Below are 25,409 nucleotides of genomic sequence, written 5' to 3' on the forward strand. Positions count from 1 at the left end.
CCAGAAATAAAAATCAAGCTCAGTTGATCAGTGATTTTGAGCAGGTCACCCGTCTCTTTTCACGGCTCATTTTCTCTGTTTCTTTGATAGTCACAGGAAGTTTCAGGGGGAGTACAGATACTACCCACTGAATACAGAGCTGTTATCTAAACAGTTGAATTTTGCAGAGATGACACCACTTGAAAAGTCAAAGCACTTTGGTGGAGAGTGTGGCAAATATAACCGTTTCAAACTTGTTTTGTATTTTGGACCACTTGGACTGCTAGAATGCATTCCCAAGGTGAAAAAGGAAAATATAGAAAGATGGTAATAGCTTCAGTTCTGCTGTCAAAAGAAATCTTTTCATAACGTGAGCTGTAAGAAACGCTCATTGATGATTCATAAAGCAATGAGCTGCCATCTCAAGACCTAGCCAGAACATGGATTATGCTTTTCGTTCCCTTTCGACATGGAAGTTAAACTTTTCGCAAAGACGTGTACCTTCATTTCTTGGTGAGAACTGGACTTGCTTATCGAAGGAACTGGCTTTGGCCCAGTTCTCTTCAGTGTTTTCAGCAGTGGTTTGAATGATCCAAGATGCAATCAAGCTGGAAGAGGTTGTGAATGATTTGCAGGATGGGATCAGAATCAGAAAGAGAAAACAAAAAATGGAAAACTTGGTACCTGAGAAATACATGCAGAAATACAGAACGGGGATAACTGGGTAGGCGGTGGGGTGGCAGCCAGGCATGTAGAGGCTGCAGTGGGCTGTAACCCCCAGTAAGCAGAGGCTGCTGCACCCACGGCTGACCCGCCTGTGTTACCGGGAGAGCTGCCTGCGAAAGGAGGGCATCGCTCCCCTGTGCCCGGCGATGCCCGGGCTGCAGAGCTGCGGGCTTGGGCACGGCGCCTCAGGCAGTACCCGGGCGGGAAAGCAGCAAAAATTATAGACGTCCCTGACGAAGGCATGAGTAACTTGCTCAGTCTAGGAGAAAGAAAATAAGAAGCGGGATCAGGAGGGAGGGGAGCAATACCGGTCCTTGCACAAAGCGGAGGCCGCGCTGGGGCCGCGCCGAGGCGGGAGGCGGAGCGGGCTGAGCCGGGGCCGGCGGCGGGAGGCGGACAGCGGCCGCGCGTCTCTCCCAGCCCTGCCCGTCGGTCCTCCGCCCTCGGGGCTCCGGCAGCGCCGAGAGGGGGGCGGGCAGCGGGGGGCCGGGACCGGTGGCCCCGCGGCCCCACGGCACGGAGCGCCTCCCGGGCAGCCGCCCGCCCGCCCGCCGGTGGGAGGCATCGCGCCGCCCGCCTGCCTCCCTGCCCGCCGCTCCCACAATGCACAGAGCAGCGGCAGCCCCGCCGCCCGCCAGGTAGCAACATGGCGCGCCGCGCCCGGGCCGCCGCCTGAGCATCCTCCCGCCCGCCCGCCCTCCTCCGCCTCCCGCCGCCGGGCTGCCGCAGAGGGGCCGCCCGCCCGCGCCCGGCGCCATGGCAGCCTCCGAGCTCTACACCAAGGTAGGGCGGCGGCGGGGCCGGGGCGGCCGGGCCGCGGGGCGGGCGAGGCGGCGGCGCCGCGGGGGAGCGCGGCCCGGGCGGGCATCGCCGCTCCCCGCGCCGAGCGGAGGGCGGGCGGGCGCGGGCAGGGGCCGGCGCTGCCATCCGCGGCCCCGGCGGGAGCCGGCGCCTCTTCCCAAGATGGACCCGCATCCCGGCGGGGCGCGGGGCCGGTCCCGGCCGCCGGTGCGTGCCCGGCCCGGTGAGTCACGGCCCCGCCGCTCCCCGGAGAGGCTCTGCCCGCCGGGCCGGGCCGGGCGGGGGGCGGCGGGGAGGCAGCGCCGCTGCGGCGGCGTCCGCCCGCAGAGCCGCGCAGGGAGCCGGCCGTGCCGCCCTTCCCGGGCCGGCACCGCGGAGGCGCCGGGAGCGAGCGGCTGGGGCGGCCCAGCCGGCGCGGGGGGGTGCGCCGCTCCTGGAGAGGGGCGCCGGGGGGGAACAGCCGTGCCGTGCCGTGTCGTGCCGTGCCGTGCCGTGCCGTGCCGTGCCGTGCCGCGCCGTTAGCTCCTTCGAAACGGCGTCCCGGCCCTTGTAGCAAAACACCTTCACCACTTAGGTGCTTCAACATTAAACTGACCTGTTTGATGACACTGCACCTTTAGAGTCTGTATCTTCTGTTGGCAGTCGTTGAGGAGCCCCGCAGCCAGCAATGATGTGCTGTGTGACTCTCATATGCTTTTTAAACAGCCGTTTTTCTAATCTTTTTGGTCTTGTGTGTTAGTATCTCATCAGCTTCCACCCGGAAACAGTTACTGCCCTACACATCTTCATGATGGCAAAGCCTGCAAATCAGGAGCTGTTGAAATGATCGTTTCATCCACTAGCAATGCATTGTTTTCATTGCTCTGCCTTGATCTGCTGCAAAAATCTGAAAAAAATGACAGACCAGAGGTTTTTAAGGGCAGCAGGGATCACTGGGGTCACCAGAACTGAGCACTGCAGTACAGCATAGCAAACTCCAAATACTTCTTTCAAAAGCCTTGCACAGTCAAAGTGTGTTTTATGGAAAGCCATGCCATCTAGATCATTTATGAAAGGAAACTTTAGTCTAGCTCTTTGTGCCAGGAGAAAAAGGAAAGGCATGAATAGCTCACCTTATTTGTAGAGTCCTCCCACTCGGATACGGTGGACAGCACGTTCGTTGGCTGTGCATCACTACAGACCAAACCCGACAGCCCTTTCAATAGGCTTGACCATATCTGAATAGTATATTCGTGGAGGAGAGATTGAGTGTGAGGAAGTGAGGTGCGTGCCTGCACCCCCTAAAGGGTGCTAAATACATTCGTTGATAGGAGGCATCTTGGTGTCTTGTGTCTCATAGAAGAGTATCTGTTAACTGCCATTGCAAAAAGGGATGAAAATCATTCTGGTCAAGAGGGCAATGGTACTGCGGAGCCGTTCCCAGGCGCCCAACAGAGCTCCTCTATGTAAGGTGTTATTTTGGAAAGGTATTCTTGATTTGTTGCTCTCTGTGGATGTTGTTATTATAAATTAAAATGTCTTGTAAAGAGTTGATCAGAAATACTTCTCTCTCTTTTTTTTTTTTTTTTAAATTTCCCACCCCATGTGAGCTTGAATTCACTTCCTTGAGTTGGTTAAATCCTTTGGTCAGAAGCTGCCCCAAAAATGTGGGTGTCCTGTTGTCTTGGGACTGTGTTCCAGTGGAAAGCTCAGGGCCCCTTGTCGTTCCTGAGGAAGGCACAGCTCTGAATCGGGCGCCGGGATAGGAAAGCTGCTGGGCGTTCAAGAGAGACTGTCTCTGCTCTCTTCCCTCTCTGCTGGCTTTTTCCCAAGGTAAAACCATCGTGCTGCTTAAATGGGGTTCAGTATCTCATCCTTGATTAAGGAACATAAATAATGGATTTAAGGTTGTAGCACACAGAGGTAAAAAGAGCAAACACAAAGTCAGACAAGTGCAGGGGTGATCCTCCAGTAGGGACTCGCTGGGTGACGAAGGCCGGCGAGATTGCTTCTGTGCTTTACTCGCACCACAGGCTGTTCTTGTCCTCTTTAGAGCCTTTTGTAGGCACAGAAAGAGTGACTTTCACATCTTTTTTATACTGGCAGGCAGAGTCGGGATTGTCGTTCAGGACAGCTGCTTAAAGTACCAGAGCTTCTAGTATAGCATTGACACTTAACGTATGGTATTGGCATAGATACTTCGCTGGCAAGCAGGGTAGGGTATGAATTCGCAGCACATCGTTGCTGACTCTGCGTGTGCATGTGTGTGTCCTGAAGCGAAGCACTTGGCAGCTCTCTTACCCTCTCCCACTGGAAACCCACGTCCCAGCTTGCCTGAGTTGTTCAGGTAGCTGTGTTCATGTGAGTTACTTGGAACAACAGCTGGTAAAATTACATGAATGACTGGATGACCAGTGCTGCAAAGAAGCTGTCAGCATCTCTTCAAATGTTGTCTGAGAATGGGAGAAGTAGGCTTCTTATTTCCAGCTATTGTTTGTGGAAGTGGAGCTCTCTGCTGCATGCTTCAGTCTGTCCAGTTTTGCTAACATGCACTGTTAAGCCTTCATATTTGGTTTCTTTGTGTGCCAGCGTAAAAACAGCACCCGCTGTCCTAACCACATGTGCCATCTTGAAATAGCATAAAGGAACTCTTACTTTCCCAAGCTAAATTATTTTTTGTTAGAAACCAGCGATACACGGTTTTGAAGAAGTAGTGTCGCTCCTATGAAAATCCTATTCCTTTGATTCATCCAGGTGTGTCTCGAAACTTGGTGACTGTATAGACAGCCTCCTTGTTGCGCATTGTTGTAGTTAATCTGGAACTTTGGATTTAAGGTAAAGGGCTGGCTCTAGCGCATTCGCACGCTGGTCGTGAGCAACAGGCCTGAGCCGTGCCAGGCTTGGTATTCCTGTGCCCCGTGACGCTGCAAATACAGACTCTGCTTGAAGGCATTAGCTTCAGTTTTGGGGTGCAGCAGTTTAAAACTGCTCCATGGGTTACATCCCAGCCATTCTTATTTAAAATATTATGCCTGTGAGCTCTGTTTAACTTGTCCTGTTGGACACCTATCAATGGCAGGCTGGTGGTCCTGCTGTAAGATTGTTTCTGAAAGTTTTGGTTCTTTGACTTTGGAAACAAACTTCGGAGAATCTCAATGTGTTTCCTGAATCACAGTAGCCCCGCCGACTGGTGCTTGGATGTAGTTGATCAGCCTTCCAGTAACTGGTGACCAACAACAGATATATACCTACTTCTGCTGACCCATAAAAATTGATAGGGACAATCTAGGCCGTGCGTCAGATTTGTTAAGGGCAATCTGCTTTCCTTGGAAATTAAGAACAAGTGAGAACGCTTTCCCTAGACCTGGAACTCATCTGGCTTCTCTGCACTGGCCGAACCGCCACGTTTCGTGTTAGACATCACCTCTGTGAGCTTCAGGCATGTAAAACCAGGCCCTAGCACGTGCTCGCATTGCTGGCACATGACAATTAACAAAGCGGATCACACACTGTGTTTATGCTCCCTCTTCTAAAGTCAGAGTGAAGAGCTGACATCATCCAGTCATTTTTGTTCTCCATTTCCATCCTTTTTTCCCTGGGTTTGAGTTGTTTCTGTTTCACGCTGTGCTTTCCTAGAGCATGCTGCTTTGCCCTCTCGGGATTTCTGTTTCAGTTTTGTATGGCTGTGTGCAATGTGCTTATTTATTTATTTACCCACCCATTCAGTCAGCTATTCATTTATTTTTACTCTTGCTGCTACAAATATGTTCCTCCTTTTCCAGTATCTTTGAGATTAGGGGCAGCTAGCTCCAGCTAGCTTGCTCCTAATTTAGGGCCTAATCCAATTTCCGTTAAAGTGAGTGGAAATATTCCTTTGAACATAGAGGAATCAGTAGACAGTTTTTGCTGGAGAGCACAGCCTGGGCAAGCTGAACTCAGTAGCTGACCTTCAGTCCTGCCATTTCTCCTTGAAATGGTTCAGTTTGAGGGTTTATAAGCAGTAAATTGAGTTAGGGAAGTGTCAGAGGGAACCGCATTGAACAAAAAACCACTTGTGCAGTCCCCAGTGGTGCAAGGAGCCCTTTCTTGTTTTCCTGGGGCTGTCTGCAGGCAGCTGCTCTGGGTTTGAAGCCAGGCTGTTACATGGCTTGGTCTTCCCCTTCAGTTGTGCTGGGTCCTTGCAAACGAAAATGGCAAAAGGGAGATTCTGGCCAGGTTACGGCTCTTCTTGGGTACGTTAATGGTACGTGGGGAGGGAAATACAGCAAAACCCAACCTGAGCATACGAGAGAAAATATAACTGTATTTCCAAATTTCTGTGCTTATTAGTGGGCTTTTCTCGGGGGGTTAAAAAAGAAGCTGCCTTAATTATATAGTCTTGTATATTGCTGCTCAAACTACTGCATGTGACATAAGTGTTTTCTAAACATTAATCAGTAACCAGGTGTCTCAGGAGATCGCTGCTTTGTTCTTCCAGCGCTGTGCTGCCCAGTAAGGCAGAGATGGGAGCCGTTCATCCCCACGCACCACTTGGGCGTCCCGCTCTGCTTCTGAGTCGGACCTGGGCAGTTCAGAGCAGAGAGGCTGTTGCAGAAATCAAATGTGTACTGTCAAGCAGCTACATCTGCAAATGACAGTGAGCCTTTACCGTATATTTTATAACTGTATCTCTGCCCTTTGTCTTCTAAAAAGCTAATGCAGCAGCAGAAGAGGGGGTATTCTGCTTCAGGGACCTGCTGTGTCACTGGAATAGACACGATGGCAGCTCTGCCAGTGACAACTCGCAACTTTATTCCTATTGACTTTAAACTGAAGGTGCTGGGGATATAATTACCCCATGGTCTAACAATACTTGGTTTAACCTGACCTTGACGTTATATTATGTTTTAGTAAAAAAAATGTTTCCTGTAGTTGGATGCCAACCACAGCAGCCGAAGAAACTGAAAAAACTCTTAGCTTTCTAATGGCAGTTTTGCAACAAGTCAGCAATCTATCATTCTTGTTAAAAGCAACCGTGAGCCTTGGGAAGCAAGACGAGCGATGGTTTGGTTCGGAGCGCAGTCTGTGCCGGAGCTGCTCCCCTGGGCAGGGCGGTGGGGCCGGAGGAGGAAGCCATACCACCCTGGGCAGGGCGGCGGGGCCGGAGGGGTAGCGAGCTGTTTGTGAAAGCTGCTCACAGCCCACAAATAGTTTTTGGGAGGGCATATCCTGCAGGTCTAATGAAACATTGGAAGCGTAGCATTGTTGGGAGCTACTTTTGAGGGAGAGGAGATCATAGCTTTATATTAACTTTTTTTTTTTTTTTTTTGCTGTAGACCTGATCTTGACAGTTGTGTGAATTCTTTGTTATGTCCGATTTATAATAACTGGTCTTATTTGTTTAATTCTTTGAGTATCATGTTTAAAAAATTGCCTAATAATATTAGTGGATTATGTGGGATCCCCCACAAACTGTCATCAGCAATCCTTGCACAATAATAATGTCTGTACTTCGAGCTGCCACTGGTTATTTGCAGTCAGTTTCTACTGCAGTGATTTTATAGCATGTGCCAGATAGCTTAGGTAATGGGTTACTATTATTTTTTAGATAAATAAATGATTAGATAAAGTGCTGTTGAGCTCCTGCTATGTCAGGAAATGCATGCAATGACCACTGTTATCTTTCGGTGAGCCACAGAGCTCCAGGTTGAGTTGGAAGGGATAGGTGGCCAGTCAGGCAGAGGTACCTGGCTCTTAGGGTCTCCTTGTGGGGCCTTTGGGAGTTTAATCCTCTCCACGTGTTCTAATAACAAAGTAATTTGTCTCTCTCTTTAATGAGACTCATTGTTTAATCTCTGTAGGACTAAAGAAAGCATTTTTGTTATTGAAATTTGCTCATGGAACCAGTTGAATTGGAGGAAGTCAGAGAAACATCCAGTATCACAAGGTTTCACTGTTTCTGGATGGTCTATTTTTAATTGGATTTAAAAAAAGCAAGAAGTGATAGTAAGGTTAATCGTAGATGATGTTTCTGCTGTGAGGGAAAAGCAGTGCGCAGCTGGCAAGTCTGCTGCCTGCGGGTACCAGCGGCATGGTGCCTGGATTTCTGGCAAGTGAGAAGAGCCTCTGCAGCAGACCTCAGAGGAGCCAGCCACTTGGGGTGACCTACAGGGGCATTCGTGGAATTCGGATTTCATTACTTGAAAACACAAAGCATACACAAACCAAATATTTGACTATTTGAAGTCTTGTTTATATTACTGGAGTGTTTGACACCTGCGTGTATAGATGAGCATAGGTATAGACATTGCTGGTTTGAAAGGCATCTTGGCTAGGGGGAAGATGATGAACCCAGTTTCACGTTGCGCTGTCAAGCAGCAAGAGCTCCTCTGATACGAGCCAGTGGTTTATTTTATGCCTCTTAATTAAAGTCAGCTTAGCTTGGTTCGCATGTATGAAGTTAGGGACAAGCAGAGCCTGAACTCCTTTAGTTGGTTGGGTTTTCTTTCATACGCTTGAAAGTGCAGAGGTTCTTTCTGATCTAATTTTGTGCTCGCTGTCGTGGAGCAGCGTTTAGTACTGCGTGTATCGTGCTTGACTCTGATAGTGAGTATTTGTACACTTGGGCCCAGGGCCAAGGAGCGGGGTTTGGGCAAGGCTATTGTTCCTGCTGCTTCATTAGCAAACTACTCAAACGAGTCAAAGCAGCGGTGTGCACCTTCTGCTTGTCCTCTCTGCTGCTGAAATAGCAAGGAAGAACTTCCTATTTTCCCTTAATAACAGGGTGGTTCTTGGTCCAGAAAATATGGTGTTAGGGTCAGAATAGACCCATGGTTCTTGGAAATTTGCATCATGTCTGTGACTTTCACTTTTTCCTCAAACTACATCTTTCTGCTCAAATTATTTTCATAGACCATAACCCCACTCATGATACACCACAACAGATGTATGTTTTTGTTGTGAGGATGATGCCCCTAAAAGTTTGATTTTTTTAAATTGGTATCAAAACTTTTAAGTAAGTAGAAATGCATTAGGCACAAAATTAAACCTGTTAACTAAAGGTCATGGGAGACAGAGAAAATTCAAACTGTGTTGAATTCAAAGGCTCTTTGTACAGTAACTTTTTCCTTTTGTTGACTTTACTTTTGAGCTGCATCCAGGATGGAGAGTTGTATGATTGGGTTGCTAAGGCCTCATTTACCAACGCTAATAGCAAGGCTTTTAGTGACTTTCCTGGCAGAGAGCAGCACTTTCATGCCTGTGCCAGTGCCACGCTCTGTGCTGCCCATCGCTTGGGACTGCATCATTTCCTCCTCCTTCTCCATGTTGCTTAGCTTTGCTTAACCCTGGGTTTGCTTAAGCCTGATCCTGCAGAGATTTATCTTTATTCCGTGTGAGTAGTCGCATTGCTTAATTTTATGCTTTGAAATCAAGCCTGTAAATCTGGAAGATTAGGCCTTTTATTCTCCATTTCCTCTTACTGAAGGGAAAAAACTCTGCTGTCATATACCTGCTCAGAATAATTTGTGCAGGAAAACAAATGAAAACATACCGTAGGGATGTCATCTTGTCAAGTTCTTTGTGTTACACTCTGTGTATGCAGTGTTGTAGTAAGTTAGGACCTGTCTCCTTAAGACCCAATTTTAATATTTAATAGCAAGAGTGTATTTTCACCGGTAGCTTCTGCTTTCAGGACCCCCACCATCTCAGGGAGATAATGGTTCCACTCATCTGCTTTTAGCATAGCCCACTTTCTCGGGTTGCTACAGGCAGCAGCCTAACGTGAAATACTGTGTGAGATGGATAACCTGAACTGCCCAGCACTGTGCAAATGTGAAAAGCAACAGAGTTATCGAGCTGATGATCTTGATGATTTTGGGGTCTTCCTGTTCCTGGCCATCTGGGTCATAACTCGCGCCTTTTCTGTCACAACATAGCTGCTTTGCTGCCTGCTCTCAGTTAATCGCAGTATTTAGTAGCTTTAGTTCTATGTATCTTAGTCTATTTATGTACAAATAAAATGTAAAGAAGAGACCAGTGCAGGCTAAAAGGTTTGTGGTTTTTTTGTTTGTTTTTAAAAAGAGGGTAAGTACTGGGTGCGATTACATTAGAGGAGTGCCCTTCTTGCTGATTTCTGGGCATTAAGCAGCTGGAAGGTAAGCACAGGAAACATCAGGCACTACTAATAAAGTTTAAAGACTTCACTCCTACTGAATGTCTGTGGATTGCAGATATTGACGCAACTTTTAACATATCTACGAATTTTAATGCAAATTCTGAAGCAGATGAAAATGGATTACTTACAAAAGCAGAGATCTGGTGTCTTTACACAATCTGTTCTCCTTAGTGGCATGGATTTAATTTCTTTGGCCTGTTAATTGGGGACAATAGCAAGAATTGTCACAGACCTTTCCCTGAATAATAATGGTATGGAGGTACTCAAGGCTGGGGTAAAGCTTCTTAAAATGTTAAGGGAGAAGAAGGTACAAACCTAACATCAAATAAGCAAGTATGAATGAGAAGTCACGACGGCGATGAACGGTCTGCGGGAGCAGTATGAAGATGAAACTGGAGGAGAAGCAGCCAGGAGTGCAGACTGCAGCTGTGCCTGCAGGGTCGTCTTCGAGTCTGTTACCTCCATGCTGTTGGGTGAAAGTTGTGGTTGGTTTCTGAACATCTTGAAAGCTGTTGCGTTTCCCTCATTGCTCATCAAGTCTTCATTTTTGCCTTTTAACCCCGCTTCAGGTGTGGCTGTAGGTAAGGCTGTCAGGGTAATTCACATAGAGTAAAAGCTGCCACTGGTAATTAGCAGAAATGGCTTCTTGAGTTTATTTAGCTCTTAGGAGACAGTGGGGATGGTGGAGAGCAGACTCTTCCAGGCTACTTATTTACACTGTGGTCTGATGAGAGCCCTCACTTGAAAATTAAATGTAAAGGCTAAAGCAGTGTTGCTTTGAAGACCTCTCATTCTGTCTTTATAGTAGTTAACATAGGAGGGAAATAGGACGTGTGACTTGTCGTGTCAAGTTTGCTAAGATTGCCGTGTGGTTAGATGTAAACTGCGCGTTTCTAGCTTGACAGTCCTAAATATAGAAGAACAGAGACTTCTCATCTGAGTGACTTTCATACCCATATGGTCTCTCTTTTTGTAAATGGATATGAAAAATCATTAAGTCTTGCTGCAGTTACCAATGGTGTCTTTGAGTTCTTCCATTTGGTTATCGCCAGGACGAGAATTTTGCGATTGCTTTGTGATTTACAGGAGGACACTCTTGCTCTTTGTAGAGCCAGAGAAATAAACTAAAAATACTACGAGCCAGTCTGACAATGCGGGAATTCATTGCCCCAACATGGCTTGTCACACGTTACTCTCTGCAGAATCCATGGGTTATTCATAAGTATCTTTAAAGCAGATGACCTCAGTTGTTTTGCTGAGCAAACCAGAGAGAAAGATTCCCAAATTGCCTTATGAGTTAGTGTACACCAATACAAGAAATACGGAAATATGTTCCATGGAGATTGAGCCTATTTTGCCTGGAAAGGAAACACCAACTGCCTCTGAAAGTGCTGAAAATCTGTGTTACGAGAGATACGGGATGGAAATAGATGGTTTAGGCTATATGTATGTTAAAGTAAGTAGAATTTTTTTTTTCTTTCTTGATTTTAACATAGATGAAGGCTGTACAGCCAAGCATGTAATAGCTTATTAGTATAATAGTTTATTAATAAAGGTTTAAAGTAAGTAGAGTTTTGACTTATGATCTGGAGATATATAAAGAAGACTTTTTCAAACAGGCCGCGCAATAATTTCATTGTTTAGGACATTGTCTCTCTTAGAAAAACCTTATATGACGAGAAGCATTTGCAGAAGTTGTTCGAATTTGATGTCAGATTGCACTTCGTCCGACAATCTTATGTATTGGAAATACAAAGGCAATATAAATTTTTTGCAAACAATCAAACAGATAACACTTGTAGAGAAAAGGAGTGGAATAGTTTCTCTAAGGCTAAATATGGTATACAATTTCCTACTAGTGTGAGAGGTTTTAATTTCACTCCCCTCTCCGACACAGAGGTGCTTTCCATAATTTCTCGGGCTAATCAAAGTTAGAATTGCACGAATGAAAGTGGGCTGGACCAGGCAGCACTGGGGTCCCGGCGGTGCTCGCAGCCAGCGCAGCCCTGCTGCACCCACCGGCTCCTGCGCGTGCTCTTCCCTTGTGGGATTTACTAGGGCAGGGCTGAAGATCGCAGGGGAAGAAGGGCAGCCGCCCTTGCCGGAGAGTTTCTGAGAGCAGCGCTGTGGCCGTTAACCCTACTTCTGCTTTCACAGCTTCCCCCGACACTTGTGGAGGCTCTTTGGGAGGTTTAATTCTGCTCGCTGGTTTTATGTTAGAGCTTGGCAGGTCATTCGTACGGTTTCTGGTTTCCTTGCATGGGGACCTGCTGTTAATTTCCCATGAAAAAATGGTGGGACTAAATGTAGCTTCACTAGGTGTGCTTCACTGTTGTCAGGTTGCTGTTATGATCTGGCAGAAAGGTGTCTGTGGTGTGGACTTGACCATAATGACAGAATTATGTTCTGGGTTAGCTGAGTGAAACTAGTTTTCCCTGAATAACTCACGCTACGTCCGTAAAAGCTCTGTTTTAATGATGTAACTATGTCTCAGCCTGGGGCTTCGGTGTCATTCTAACAGAAAATAATCTGTTAATTTTGGATTTTTAGAACCTCAAGCAGGCGTTCTAATTTCAGCGTGACTTTTTCAGGGGGGCTAGGATTAAGCAAAACCAAAAGAATGCTGTTTGGACTTATGCTCAACTTTACAGAAAGATGCTTAGAAAAGTACAGCCTTATCTTCTATCAAAGTTTATGCCAAATATCTTTCCTTTCATTTTTAGCTTTTAAATTAAGCTTTCACGGTTAAATCAGCAATTGTCCATCCTCCACGTGTTTTACAGATACCAGAAAATTTAGCCTTATTTCACTTCTGTGAGCTAGGTGATCAATTATGGCTCCACTACTTTTTTCTCAATAACTGCTTGTTTCAAACTCCAGCGCTGTAGCACGGCACGGCGCAGTGCATCTGCCTGATCAATACCGCCCTTTATTTTCCCTTCCTGCCTAAGCGAGTGCTGGATACACTAAATAATCTCATGGCCGTGATGCAGAGGGCTCTGCGCTGAAGCAGAGGCGCCGAGACAAAAGACAACGCTTCCTCGTCCTGCCTGTACGAACCCCGGAGGGCAACCAGCTGCAGCCAGCGCTCTGAGCCCCCTCCGTCCCCCAGCCAAACGGGGGCTGCGCGGCGTGTCGTGAGAAGCCGTTCAGCTATCCTGCCTCCTGTGGGGGAGGTTCCTCGAAACTTTGGGGGAAGTAATTATTAAAAGCTTCTGGAAGATCTTAGATCCATTTAAGAACTTGAGGAAATGGAATCGACGTTTCATTGTATGACATCAGCGTGGCAAAATATATAGGAAACATGAGGGTCTTGACTGAATTTGTGCCAGTGGTCTGGAAAGAATACTTATTTCAGCATTTGGTTAATTATACTGTGAAGTCTGTATCATCACTTGCATCATCTTCATGTTAAAACGAAATCCTACAACCGCTTGTCTCATTTGGCCTCATAGTTTTCTTGGATCTTACATTCAGGCACCCGTGATGTTAATCGTGATGTGTTGAATGTTTTTTTTGTGTATTCCTTAAGTATTGGCTTTTTTAATTTATGAATTGGAGTATTTTTGCAAGATACCCACACCATCTACTGTAAGCACACAAACATGAAATCATACATCCTTTTCCTCATTTTTTTCAACGCAACATGTCTCATTAGCTTCATATTCAGGGGATGGCTGTAGTTTTTTCATTTGCCCTTAAATTTCTTGTGGCCACTCTTCTACAACTCTTGTAACATGTTTTTCAGGTTGGATGAATTAGGTGTTTTGAGGCAGACTTATAATTAACTTCTTTTTGAAATCACTAGCATATAATTCAGTATTGGCCTTCATTTTGGTGGTAGGGATCGAAATGCAGTACAGCGTACGCCCCTCTGTGTGGGTATGACCCCAAATGAAGTTTTTACATGAGTCAGAGTATTTTCCTGTCACTCAGCCTGGGGCAGGCGTCGCGCTTCTGCTCAATGTTTTCGCCGATCTTATTGTGGTTATTCAGCTGTTTTGTGTCTCGAGTAGTGACCAAAACACTGTTTGTTTTGATCGAGCTGTAGCTGCCATCTTTTTTGAAGATCTTTCAGAGCCGCGTTCTTTCCTTTGACAGGTCTAGAAATCAAAACTGTTTCAAACACAAAATTTTCTTAAACATTGATTTTTCTTTGAATGTATTTTTTAAGCTTGATTAAATGAACGTTTCTTGAGAAATGTGCTGAATTAAATGAGAATAGCATACTGCAGCAAGTAGGATAGCAGTCCCGCGGTGTCCCCGGGTTGTTCCTGTGGGGTATTGGGCTGTAGGCTTGCTGGTGACTGGTGCTGTGTGAGGAATCCCGTAGGCAGGTGGGGAGCCGCAGGCGCAGGGGCATCGCTCCTTGCCGTCCCACGCAGGCTCGTGGTAGCGGTGGGGACGTAGGGAAGGATGTAGCTGCACTTTCCTTTTAACACAGTAGCCAGGCCGGCGTCTGTCCCAGTCTCTGTGGGGCACTCTGGGAAACGCGTTTTGTTTTTCTGTAATTGGTAATACAGCCTTAAGTAAGCCCTGTTAGAAGCATCATGTGGGCAAACCCATGATGTACCCAAGCGGTGTTGCATGTGACCTCCCATCGCTGCCCGGTGGTTTCAGCGGCGGGTGCTGCTGGCGTCACAGGCTGGGTAAGTCACCGGCTACCAGACTGTAACCGTGGCCACTGGCGGAGGATGGCTGCTTGGGGAGGATGGAGGAGGGCCTGCGTGAAGGGGGTCGGCCTGTGAAATACAGCAGGAGCTGACAAATGCCGTTCCTGTGTGCAGCAGCTTAGGGGGGTGAATAGGCAACGTTTTGATAGCTAAGGTATTGTCTGGGTTAATAATGACTGAGTATAAACCAGATCTGTCTCCCTCTGTACAACATTTTGAGGAGAAGGTCAAGTACAATCAACATAAAATGTAGAAAGCTATGTTTTTAAAGATGAACAAAATTTGCAACTTTTAAACAGTTTGTGTGTTTTAACTCCTTAAAAATCTTTCTTACAAAAATCATACCAACTACAACCTGGGAATATAACTGTTCTGTGATAGGTTTGGTAGTTTAAAGTAAAACACTGGGTTTTCTGGCCGTGATGTCAGGCCCAGTGTGTAGATTTGCAGGGTGATCATTTTCTCTGAATTTCAGTGGAAAGGTTGCTAATAATTGTAATATTTAAAGAAATAAAAAAAATTACATTTCTGTTTGCTGATCAGATTTGCCTGTAGTAGCATGTCTATATATCCTGTGTTTGGGATTTAGCTTTTTTTGCATCACTTTGAAGTAAGGTGAAGTTTCAGGTAAATGTAAGTCAACGGACATTTTCCCAGTGGCTGAAGATGTAAATCTTGCTGCAGTGATTCTTCGTGGGACGCTGATAGTTTTTGATTGTACCTTGTACAATCAAGGGGTGTTTGGCAAGCAATGTACAAGTTGGTTTTGGCGTTACAAGTCACCAGGCCCTAAATACACAGGACGCCGTATAAAATTGCTTAAAAGAAAGAAAAAAAAACAACCCTCAAACTTTTATATCCTTAGGATTCAAAGGTAGTGAATATTTATACAGTAGATGAAATACTGGAGTACAACAGATTCTTTTTCCTTGAGCTGTGATTCAAGTAGTTTCCTTGTGCTTGTAGTGGTGGTGTCTTGGGGGGTAGCTCAGAGCCTGGGTCACCGCTGGCCCCTGGCCGCCGTCTGGGAGCTCCGCATGTGGCCGGTCAGGGAATTCCCACGAGTCAGAGATTTATGTGATAACATGGGACTTTTGATCTTCCTATTAGGTAAACTAGCTATGTGAGATTATTTTTCAGATAAAACATTAATACAAATCGTCACATATATTTTCCCCACTATATATCATGATATAAATATCTTTTTAAATTTATACTTTCTAAATATCAGGCCTTAAACTGTACAAGAGGTATATAAATGGCTGTTGCTGAGCAACAAGACAGAAGATACGCTCCATGCCCAAAGAATGCTACTGCCTTTAAGAAAATCAATAATTTCTGTTTTGATTCTTTTGCAAAGTTAATGATGCCATTTCCCTCACGTCGTAGGAAGAATTTCGATGAGTCGGTCCGAGGTTTTGCAACAGCCTGCTTGTCGTGGAAATGCTCTGCTTTCCAGTCCCTCCTGGTTAGTTGGCATTTTTATGAAAGGAGAGTGAAGTCTTGTCTTTCTCTTCAAACTGCAACCAGCAGCATCGCTTTGTTAATAGACTGCTTGCGTATCGCAGGGCAGATGGCAGAAATTGTGGTGGTTTCAGCAGTGAAAGAAAGGGACCTCTTTCTGCCTTGTGTGTGAGTCATCAGGATCTCTTTTTAGGGGATCCAGCTTGGTCAAGTTAAGACTTGTGTTCGACCTGTTACTCCAAAACACAGCACTATACCAGCTACTAGGAAGAAAATTAACTCTATCCCAGCTGAAACCAGGACACTCACCCAGCCATGCATCTGCTTATGTTTTTAATATAAAAGGTCAGCTTTTCTGTTTCGAGTGTTTCTAGGCCCAGTATTATCATCCATGGTGGTGGCACCGTGAACCAAGTATAAGGGAAAATATAAAGCTGAAAGGAAATTATTCTAATAGCATCAAATCATGTTTTCAGAGCAACCTCATGCAAGGGAATCACACAGCTCAGGAAATCCTTTTCTAAGAAGTTAACATTTTGCACAGATAAGTTCAACACTTTGCAGTGTGAACTTTTACAACTTTGTGCTCTGTTTTGTAGTTATGCCTCGCTAATGTTGACACTTTTCTTTTTCTAGCCTAATAATGCAGCCTGCTCTCTCCAGGTGGCCGCGTTCAGTTAACAACAGGTTCACATGGAATGCTTTTGGACAAATTTAGCTTTGACTTTCACCATGTGTTGCTGTTCCATCGGCTCCTTCAGCTAGTGCGGCCAGAATTGATGGTACCTCTTTGATCCAGACATTAATGAGCTGCTTTATTCCTACCTAAAAAGGAGGTCGTCCTTGAAAGAGAGGGGCAGGGTCTCTCATAAGTTTTTCATGGTTCACACCTGAAAGTCTGTGGTTTTTGAGGCCGTCTGTAAGTAAATAGATAGGTGATCTCTGCTGAAGTGAAAATCATGCAAGTTCACTTGTATGGGTAGACCTTGCTGAGAAACTAGGGACAGCTTTTTATGAGGTTTTTTCCCCTTTTCTTTTTAGGATGTAGATCATTTCATGAACTCTTTCAGCTCTTACCAGAAGAGCTGTTAGGCTGGGAAGATAGCTCTGTCTCCTGCAGTATTTGTCATTGTGCAATGGAAGTGGAAAACTGTTTGGCTGCTGAAGCGACTGCTGAGCTGCTTGCATTGCTCATTCCGTTCTGTCAGCAATGTCAATTAGTACTTCAAGAGGTTAATATCTCGGAAGAGAGGCTTTGTGAGTCATATGGTCTCATTTGATAGATAATTATTATAGTCTGCTGATTTCTTCATGTGATCTAAGATGAAATCATGAGTATGAGAGAATACTGCGATTTCCTATTATATTTTCTCATTATACAAAATCGTGATAATACAGCTAGCTTTCTGACCTGCCAGTGAAAAAAGAAAACTTTTCCTTGTATTTTCTTCTGCTGTGAACTCTTTTAGAATCACCACACAGAGATCACTAAGCCATTGCCTTTCAGCAGCCCAGCTTGTCCTTCCTTGAACAAAGTATGGCGACTCCACGCTTCCATGGGATTTTGGAGGTGGTGGGGTTTTTACGTCAGTCTGCCGAGGCTGGAAGAGAGTCTAGGCAAGAAACTGAGTTTTGAAATAGTCCTGTCAATGCACATTTAATGATTTGTTTTCCTTCTGAATCCAAGGGTATCTCATCTGTGTGCCTTACATTTCATTCTGATTTTCTTTAAACTAGTTTAGAGTAAGTGATGGTCCTGTGAATGCTCGGCTGGAGATAGCTGGCTGCTGGGGGCAGCCCACAGTGCCAGCACGATGGTGGGGCTTCGGCGTGGGTGGGAGGACGGGCCGCGTGTCCTCCTCATGCCTCCTCCAGTCCTACGTCTCTGATGAGGATAGGAAGAAGTCATCAGTGGTGAGCCAGAAACACACCCGCAGAGAAAGCACAGCGTTACTACCTGGATAGCAAAGCTAAGCTTGCTAGAGCCAAATCAATACTAAAATGTAAAGTGCAAGTGACGCTATCGGTACGCCTGGGTTATCACAAAGGGTAACAATATTTACCTAAAATTGCATTCACTGCCTTTCCTTAAGTAAATCATACGGTTATCTCCCCTATCAGGAGTTTTATTCTGGTGGTTCAAAATTTACACTGAACTATTGCAAAGAGTTATATATTCCTTGATCATAATCAGGCGCAATTTCAGTAAAGTTCATTTGTTTCTTGCCGTAATTTTTATTGTCATTTCAGTGCATTTTTAGGCTAGAATTTCCTTCCCTTTTTAGAAGGCTGATTTGTAAATCAGTGTCTCTAGAAGTTTATCGTATTTTAATCTTATTTTAATGTAGTCATAAGCTTGATTTTATGTACTGGTAAATACAGAAAGAGGGATGAATAGTAGGCATACTAGAGTGAGGTGTTTCCCAAGAGAGGGGCCCTTGGTCCTGTTTCTACCAGCGGTGATGCTTAGTTTTCTGCTGTAGGGTTGGATCCCACTAAAGGCTAGGCAGCAATGGGGTTTTAACATCAACTGATTATATAAAAGATAGAATGAAAATCTGATTTTGCAAATCATTCTGCTAAATTAATGAGGTGAGAATGTTGTGCAATGATTCAATGCTTATAATTAGGAACATCTCTCTCTTTCCTCCCACCTGTTCTTTTTACCAGGTGTTTTCTTTGGCAGGGATTTAAGGCTAGGCAATGATGCTAGAGATGAAAAGCTACAGCTTAGTGCTCATAGGATGACTTTAATATCTTCTGTAGGGTTATGTCATGTGGAAGGTTCAGCTGTCTGTAGTAACCCAGTTTCTATGGTGATCTGTTTTCTGCTTTCTCTTTCCCTGCTCTAGACAGTAGAAAATGTACAGTTTTAGCTGAATAAATTAAAGGTACCTATTTCATGTGGGCATAGATCACATAGTTACAAACTGCTACGCAGCATTTTCTGCCTGAAGTTAACAGTATTTGCGTCTTACAAGGCTGCTGCCTGTTTTACATCAGTAAACTTTTCTTTGTGTAGCCCGGAGGAGACCAGCCTGCTAACCTGTTTTGCTTGACAGTATTTAAATGCTTTCCTCTTTCATATACATTTACTTTGCTTTCTGTTAATTCCTGTGATGAGAGGGAAGCAATATCCCATCAGAAATATTGAGGATGGGGAGCTGCTGCTGTAAGTGGGGAGGAAACCTGGGCAAAGCGCGGTACGCGTTCAGCCTGCAGCTGTGTCTGACACTGTGGCATCTTTGTGTTTAACCAAAAAACTTCCCCGCTTTCTGGCAGGGTTTTGATTTTTAGTTTTTTTGTTTTGTTTTGTTTTGTTTTTTTAAATAAAAGAGCGTTCTGTTAACAGGTGCATTGGGGTAAGTTTGGATATATGTGTGTTTGTGAAGTTTTACAGGGGATCCTTTGTTTAAAAACCAAGTGGAAAGGAAAGAAGACATTGCTCCTGAGCACACTACTTGACTGCAATACCGCACCTCTGTTGTCGTGTCCTGGTTAATTATTTTGGAATTATTCTGTAGTTTCTGTAGGTTTGCACTTGCATTGGCACATACACTTGTTAGCACACACCTTCATTTTAATTCAGATGAGGTTTCTTCGCCTGCGAGTTGTGGATACAGCAGGGCTGAAAACAAACAAATAATCCAAGCGCCCAAACCATGGCTTCGGCTGCTAATGTCCCAGCTGCTCCTTTTTGTTGCCCTCCATTGCTGCTATAGACAGTGCTCTGTGAATGGCAAGAGCGCTTGCTGAAGAATTGTTTTGGGGATCTTTCATTTTTCAAATAATTCATTAATATTCATATCTTTTGGGGGAGTGGGGAAGAGGGTATGTAAATAATAAAGTAATACTGCACTTTTGTACTGAAAACAATAGCAAATATATATGAAACTAATAAAGCTCAAATTAAAAAAAAAAAAACCACCACGTATTTACTACAAAGAACAAAGCTTCTTGTCTTTGTATAAAGCAGATTCTTGGGGCTGGCATAAACATCCAGTGAAGATGAAGAAAGACCAGCTGTGGGAGCATAACGTATTCTGTAGTGGGTACAATGAAAGTGAATTTTTAATTCTTTATTTCATTATTTTTCTCCTTTCACTTGGTAGAGAGAGTTGCTTTACATGTATGGCATAAGCTTTTCAGGAGTTTGGGAGCTTTCTAGATGAAGGCAGCAGCAGTGCTTTAGAGGCTGCAGTGTGTTAAGGGTAAAAGCCATTGATTTAGGCTGTTGTATATTACTCACGTGCATGGTTCTTGAGAAGCATCCTGGGTATGGGAAGCAAATTGCTTTGGGAAGTTGGAAATACGCCCAGGCACTGAGCCTCCCTGGCAGCCTGCGGCGAGGCAGGGGGCCTGTCCCTCTGCGGGGCCAGGGGCTGGGCTCCTGGCGCCTCGCTCCCCACCGCGCCGTCGGTGCCGAACACGTTGTATTGGTTCCTGTCTTGCAGCAAGGTGGCAACATGAAGTTTGGTCTTTCAAAAAATCCCTAGTAGAAACAAGAAGTTTGTCATTTTAAGTAGTGGGAAAGCTGGGTTAATAAGGGGGAAAAAAAAAGCTTCAACATTGTTGTGAGGCAGAAGATCTATACAAAAATAAGTTGCGTCAGATTAGGTGATGAAGCTGTATGACCAAATGCAGTTTTCTCTGCCATCAAATGCCATGCTTTGACAAATGCATCACAGTTATTTTGAAATAATTCAGTGGATTGAGAATGTTTTGCAACATGGCTGCACCTCTAAAGCCAAGAAGCTGTTTTGTTTGCAGAGGTGATGGGTGTGGGATGATCTCAGTGCTCTCTAGGCATTGCAAGAGCATCAGTTCAGAAGCTTTAATATATTAAAAATGTCATAGCTTTTCCTTGTGTTACTCAAGAGCTGTTTTCATATGTACATGTTGGCATGTACATGCAACTGTATAAATAACTAGATGGTTTCCATATACCTTTAATTGATTCTTGAATATGAGGTAACCATTATATCTTCACTCATTTAAAAATATGAATATTCTTTATGTTTTTGAAAACAAGTCATATGTTTGTTCTGGGTTACTTTTATGAATAAACTTTGGGTGAAAATGGTCATTAACTGGAATGCTGGTTTTGGTTTTTTTTCCTATTATTTGGAGGCTTTTTCAACCAAATCTTTTCAGATTTTTTCTTTTGGCATTCTGGAGGTAATCCATTTTAAACTTGGCCTATTTGCAACTACAAAGGAAAGAGCTTTTAATACTTGAGATCTGGTAGTTTTGCCTGAATTAACACAGATGTGCCAATGTGTTCTCTTAGGGGAAAAAAAAAAGCTGTATAACGTTATGTTGCAAATGCATTTAGAATCTGCTCAGAAGAGTTTCTCCAAGTAATTTTTTGATAGCCAAGTTTTTGATCTCTCTGAAAACACAATTTTTTTTTCTTTGTAGATTTTCAGCATCGAATGTGTACCTTGTAACATCATTTTGCATGGAAAATGCCCTTTTCTTTCCGTGTAGGCAATAAAATTAAGCTTGTGTAGCCTTTTATCAATTGCTAGAAAAACTTATTCACCTCAGATGTACTTAGTAACTTGCCTCTTGCTTAAGGGTTTGGCTGTGTTTTAAACATGTATTTAAAAAAAGAAAAAAAAAGGTTTTGGTGTCACATATATTGATGATTTAACTATATTGCAACAAAAAGTCACTGATCTTTTGCTGTTGTTTTTGTATTGCAGTATGCCAGGGTTTGGATCCCTGATCCAGAGGAGGTCTGGAAGTCAGCAGAACTTCTCAAAGATTATAAACCTGGAGATAAAGTCCTCCAGCTTCGACTTGAAGAAGGCAAGGTAGGTCTACATATTGTTCATAAGCTGATCGTTCTTGCCCTTGACTGGAGACTGATGTATCTAACACAGGAAGCTGTATTGTCAAAATATATCTGTATTTATATATGTATAATTATTCTTGTCCACCAACTTCAAGTAGTATTTTTTTGTGTGACAAATTATACTGTTTATTTACGAAAATCCATTTTGCCCGATTTAAAAAAAAAACTAACCAACCCAAAACGTGTGTTGCTTTTATCCAGCTGCCTGTTACGTTCAGTTGCATCATCTTTTTCTAGTTATGCTGTTAAATATATAACCCTGGTTTGATATTCCAGTGAGAACAGTGTTGCTAGGAGAACAGTGTTGCAGAGAAAAAACCATGACTTTTAAGTTGAGCATAACCATCAAAAGATTAATAAAGATAAAAAGGGGCAAGGATTAAGAGCATTATGAAAACGATGCTGTATACGGTGTAGAGAAATGATGACATGTCTATGAAAACCTCACATCCTTCTAGTGAAGGCCTGTTCGTTTTTTTCATGCTACTTAAATGGTTATTTAATTTTAATATATAATGGTGGTGATCCCTAAGATCTTCTCATGGAAAATAAAGATCTACTGCAGTTGATCAAATATTTATTTTTAGTTTCTTTTCTTCTCACTAGTGGCCAGGTTAGATCCTACTTTCATGTAGAGACCTACATAGCCATGAATTAAAAAGAACAGATTATATATATAGAATAGCTTCTAAATAAAATATTTTACTTGCATGCATTTCAGTCTTTGACTCACTCACATTTCTTATACAGCAAGCTGAGTACAACCTTTTTAATGTGACAAGATTAATTCCACCCACCCACCCCCCTGCCATATTCCAGGCTGCGTGGTGATGCTGCACACTTGAGTATTGCGTGTAGCAGAATGGGGGTGTTTGCCAATTAAGTCACGTTATGTGGGGATAAGAAAGTAGCAGGTAAATAAAGTCATTTTAGATCTAGAGACAGCTGCAATTAAAACATCTACCTTAGAGACTAATTTATATTTGCAAAAATTGCAAGTAGTATTTTTTTCAGTTTATGTGTTCTTCATGGCATTCTGCCAACGTTCTTGTGTCATATTACTGTGTATGAAGCTGGCTATAGACTGATGGGGATGCGCTTCCTCTGTCTGTTCTGCTCAAGAGGGAAATAATATGAAAAACTAGTTAGATTTATGAGATAATATATTTTGTTTTATTTAATAAAAAGATTTGGTAGCAAAAGAAAGGGGTTTGCTTAAGTAATAGTTTAAAAAGGTGATGTCACTTTATGGTTGCCTGTTGCATATAGAAAACCCTTTTGGGAAATGCTAAACGATGTTTTTGGAGAAAGAACTGCTCCCTCAAATCACCAGATAATTAAATCTTGCATTGTGTTTTTGTAACTTGGGCATGTTTTGCTGGGAAGAATGGTTGGAGAGACTGAATGAGGAAACCTAAGCACCAACTCTTTCAGCATATGTTTCCATTTGATTTTCAGGACCTAGAATATTGCCTAGATCCGAAGACCAAGGAGCTCCCACCCTTGCGAAACCCTGACATACTTGTTGGTGAAAATGACCTCACAGCACTCAGTTATCTCCATGAGCCTGCTGTTTTACACAACCTCAAAGTTCGATTTATAGACTCTAAACTAATCTATACCTATTGTGGCAAGTACTGTCTTTTCATACCATAATCTTTACAGAGAATGCTGTAGACAGGAAAAGGAAAGTTGATTATTGATATGCATGCTCCTAACGATAGGACATGTTGGGCTGTTCTTATCAAAGTCACTGTGTTTGTGGTCATTAAGTGCATCAAATAGACTTGGAAGTATTAAGGTTCAGAGAAAATCGGCTTTGCTTTGTATCCCTCTAGCTTCCCAACTGACTCTATAAAATGTGTATTCAGCCATTTTAGCTTGCCAATGGGATTCCTGGCTGGTTGGTGTTCCCCTTAGGCTTGCTTGGATAGGCACGGGCTGGAGGAGAGCTTCACACGGTGCAGATGCAGGAGGCTACCCGTGCCGTTTGGTGGATTTACTGCCTACCTCTGCATTGAGCTCCTCTAGCTCTGTACAGGAGATACCAGTTCATTTCCTTTTTCATGTTTTCCAATCAGTGCCACTACAGGACTGAATTTGTAACAGTGCATGAGCCAATGCTTGTCCATTCACAGTTATGAACAATCTTAGTTTTAAAAATACCATTGAACTCACAGTAGAGGTTACCCAAAGTTGTAAATGCCTGTGATATTTTCAGATGGCCAGAATGGGGGAAGTTCCTTTAATGATCCCTTCATCATAGGTTCAAAATTGCAGCCAAGTGGTCTATTTTGAAGAAACATTGTGAGATAGTTTAGGCTTAAAATTTAGATTTCATGCTTCTGGGCTTTTTTCTGTATATGTTTCTTTTAGATCTCAGTGTTTAGTCAAAATACATTGCTCACTTTTAATATAACTTTTCAATATAAAAAAACTTTGTTAATTTTTCAAATATGTACTTTGGATATTGTGTTAGTGCATAAGAAACAATTTAAATCATTGGTGGATTTTTTTACATTTTAAGCTGAGTAAAACAAAACGTAACATGATGATGTGATTGCTAGAAACCAGATACTGAAAATTTCCTTCTCATAATTGTCTGATTAAGGCAAAGACACATTCTTCCAGTAGGTGTAGTCAAATTATCATTTGCATATTCATTGTAGCTCAGTTTATGCCAGCAGAAAACATGCCCCGTGATTTCTTTTTAAATATGCAATTTAACTTTGTCTCTAATGAGACTTTTGTAGGGCAGTCCCAGTTCTGGCTATCCCATGCCAGCGTATATTGAGCCTTCTTGATGTTATCGTATATTAGACTTGCTGTTTATAGTTTCATTGTACTTTGTGCTACTTCGCAAACTATAGAGTAGGGGAGTGATGTGGCAAGGTGGCCCTTGACAGCACCAGCTCATCATGACTGCAGGTGTCTGAAGCAGGAATTTGTGTTTTGCAGCTGAAGGCCTTGTCCTGTCCTGGTCTGCATATGGAGTACGCCAAGGGTCAGATTTTCCCTCCTCTGGTCGCAGTACAGCTCCACCCATGGTGATGGGTATGGAGAGCTAAGGCAACCAGCACATTAAACATGTTGTGATGGGCAGACTGCAGGCATTAATGTCCTGCCACATTTTGCTCACTCTGGCTATTCCTAATCTGCGGATGCACAGCAGAGTGCATCTGCTCCCAGTCCTGCTCTCAGCAGTGGCCAGACCATGGGGGACTGAATCAGACCTTGCCTCCCTCTGCTTGCAGCCAGCCTTCATTCACGTAGGAGGGGGAGATGATTCATACCCACGTCTCATCCCATCATGCAGTCAGAGCATGACTAGAGGTACAGAATCATTTAGGTAGGAAGGGACCTCTGGAAGTCTTCGGTGGAGCTCCCCACTTAAAACAGGTCTGACTAGATCAGGCTGCTCAGGGCTTGGACCAGTCAAAGTATCTGAGTATTTGAGTGTCTCCAGTGATGGAGATACCACAGCCCCTCCGGGCAGCCCCTGCTGAGGGTGCATGTTCTGGTCCTGGCACTGGGAAACCACCTCAGCTCCCCCAGATTAGGCATTGTCTGTGTTTCTGTCCCTAGTGCCCCCACGGCAAAGCACTTGATGGGGGAATGTTTTGTGAAAGGGCTTTTGTGCAACTGGAGTCTCACGGCCTGAGCTTGTAAGGGGTTTTCAGTCAGAGTTTCATGGTCCCGTGCCTACTGTACCACCATACCCCTCCCATAAGACAGCCTGCCCGGTTTGTGTTTCGGCTGCTTGCAAACATGC

The 25,409-nt window shown here is 44.0% G+C and overlaps 1 protein-coding gene across 8 annotated transcripts in view; it reads left to right on the top strand.

Annotated features, from left to right (window-relative positions):
* The first annotated feature begins 1,337 nt into the window (after positions 1–1,337).
* MYO5A (myosin VA) overlaps positions 1,338–25,409 on the top strand; it is a 103,971-nt gene continuing 79,899 nt past the window's right edge. For all 8 annotated transcript variants that reach the window (XM_087743869.1, XM_087743871.1, XM_087743874.1 and 5 more), the window contains exons 1-3: positions 1,338–1,488; positions 21,486–21,596; positions 23,096–23,267. In XM_087743869.1, the coding sequence (XP_087599995.1) occupies positions 1,462–1,488; positions 21,486–21,596; positions 23,096–23,267 (310 nt within the window). In that variant the 5' untranslated portion in view covers positions 1,338–1,461. The remainder of the gene's footprint in view (positions 1,489–21,485; positions 21,597–23,095; positions 23,268–25,409) is intronic.

The sequence above is a fragment of the Nipponia nippon genome, unplaced genomic scaffold, assembly GCF_047370975.1.
Source record: "Nipponia nippon isolate SJK-2023a ecotype South Korea unplaced genomic scaffold, ASM4737097v1 scaffold_9, whole genome shotgun sequence".
Lineage (NCBI taxonomy): Eukaryota > Metazoa > Chordata > Aves > Pelecaniformes > Threskiornithidae > Nipponia > Nipponia nippon.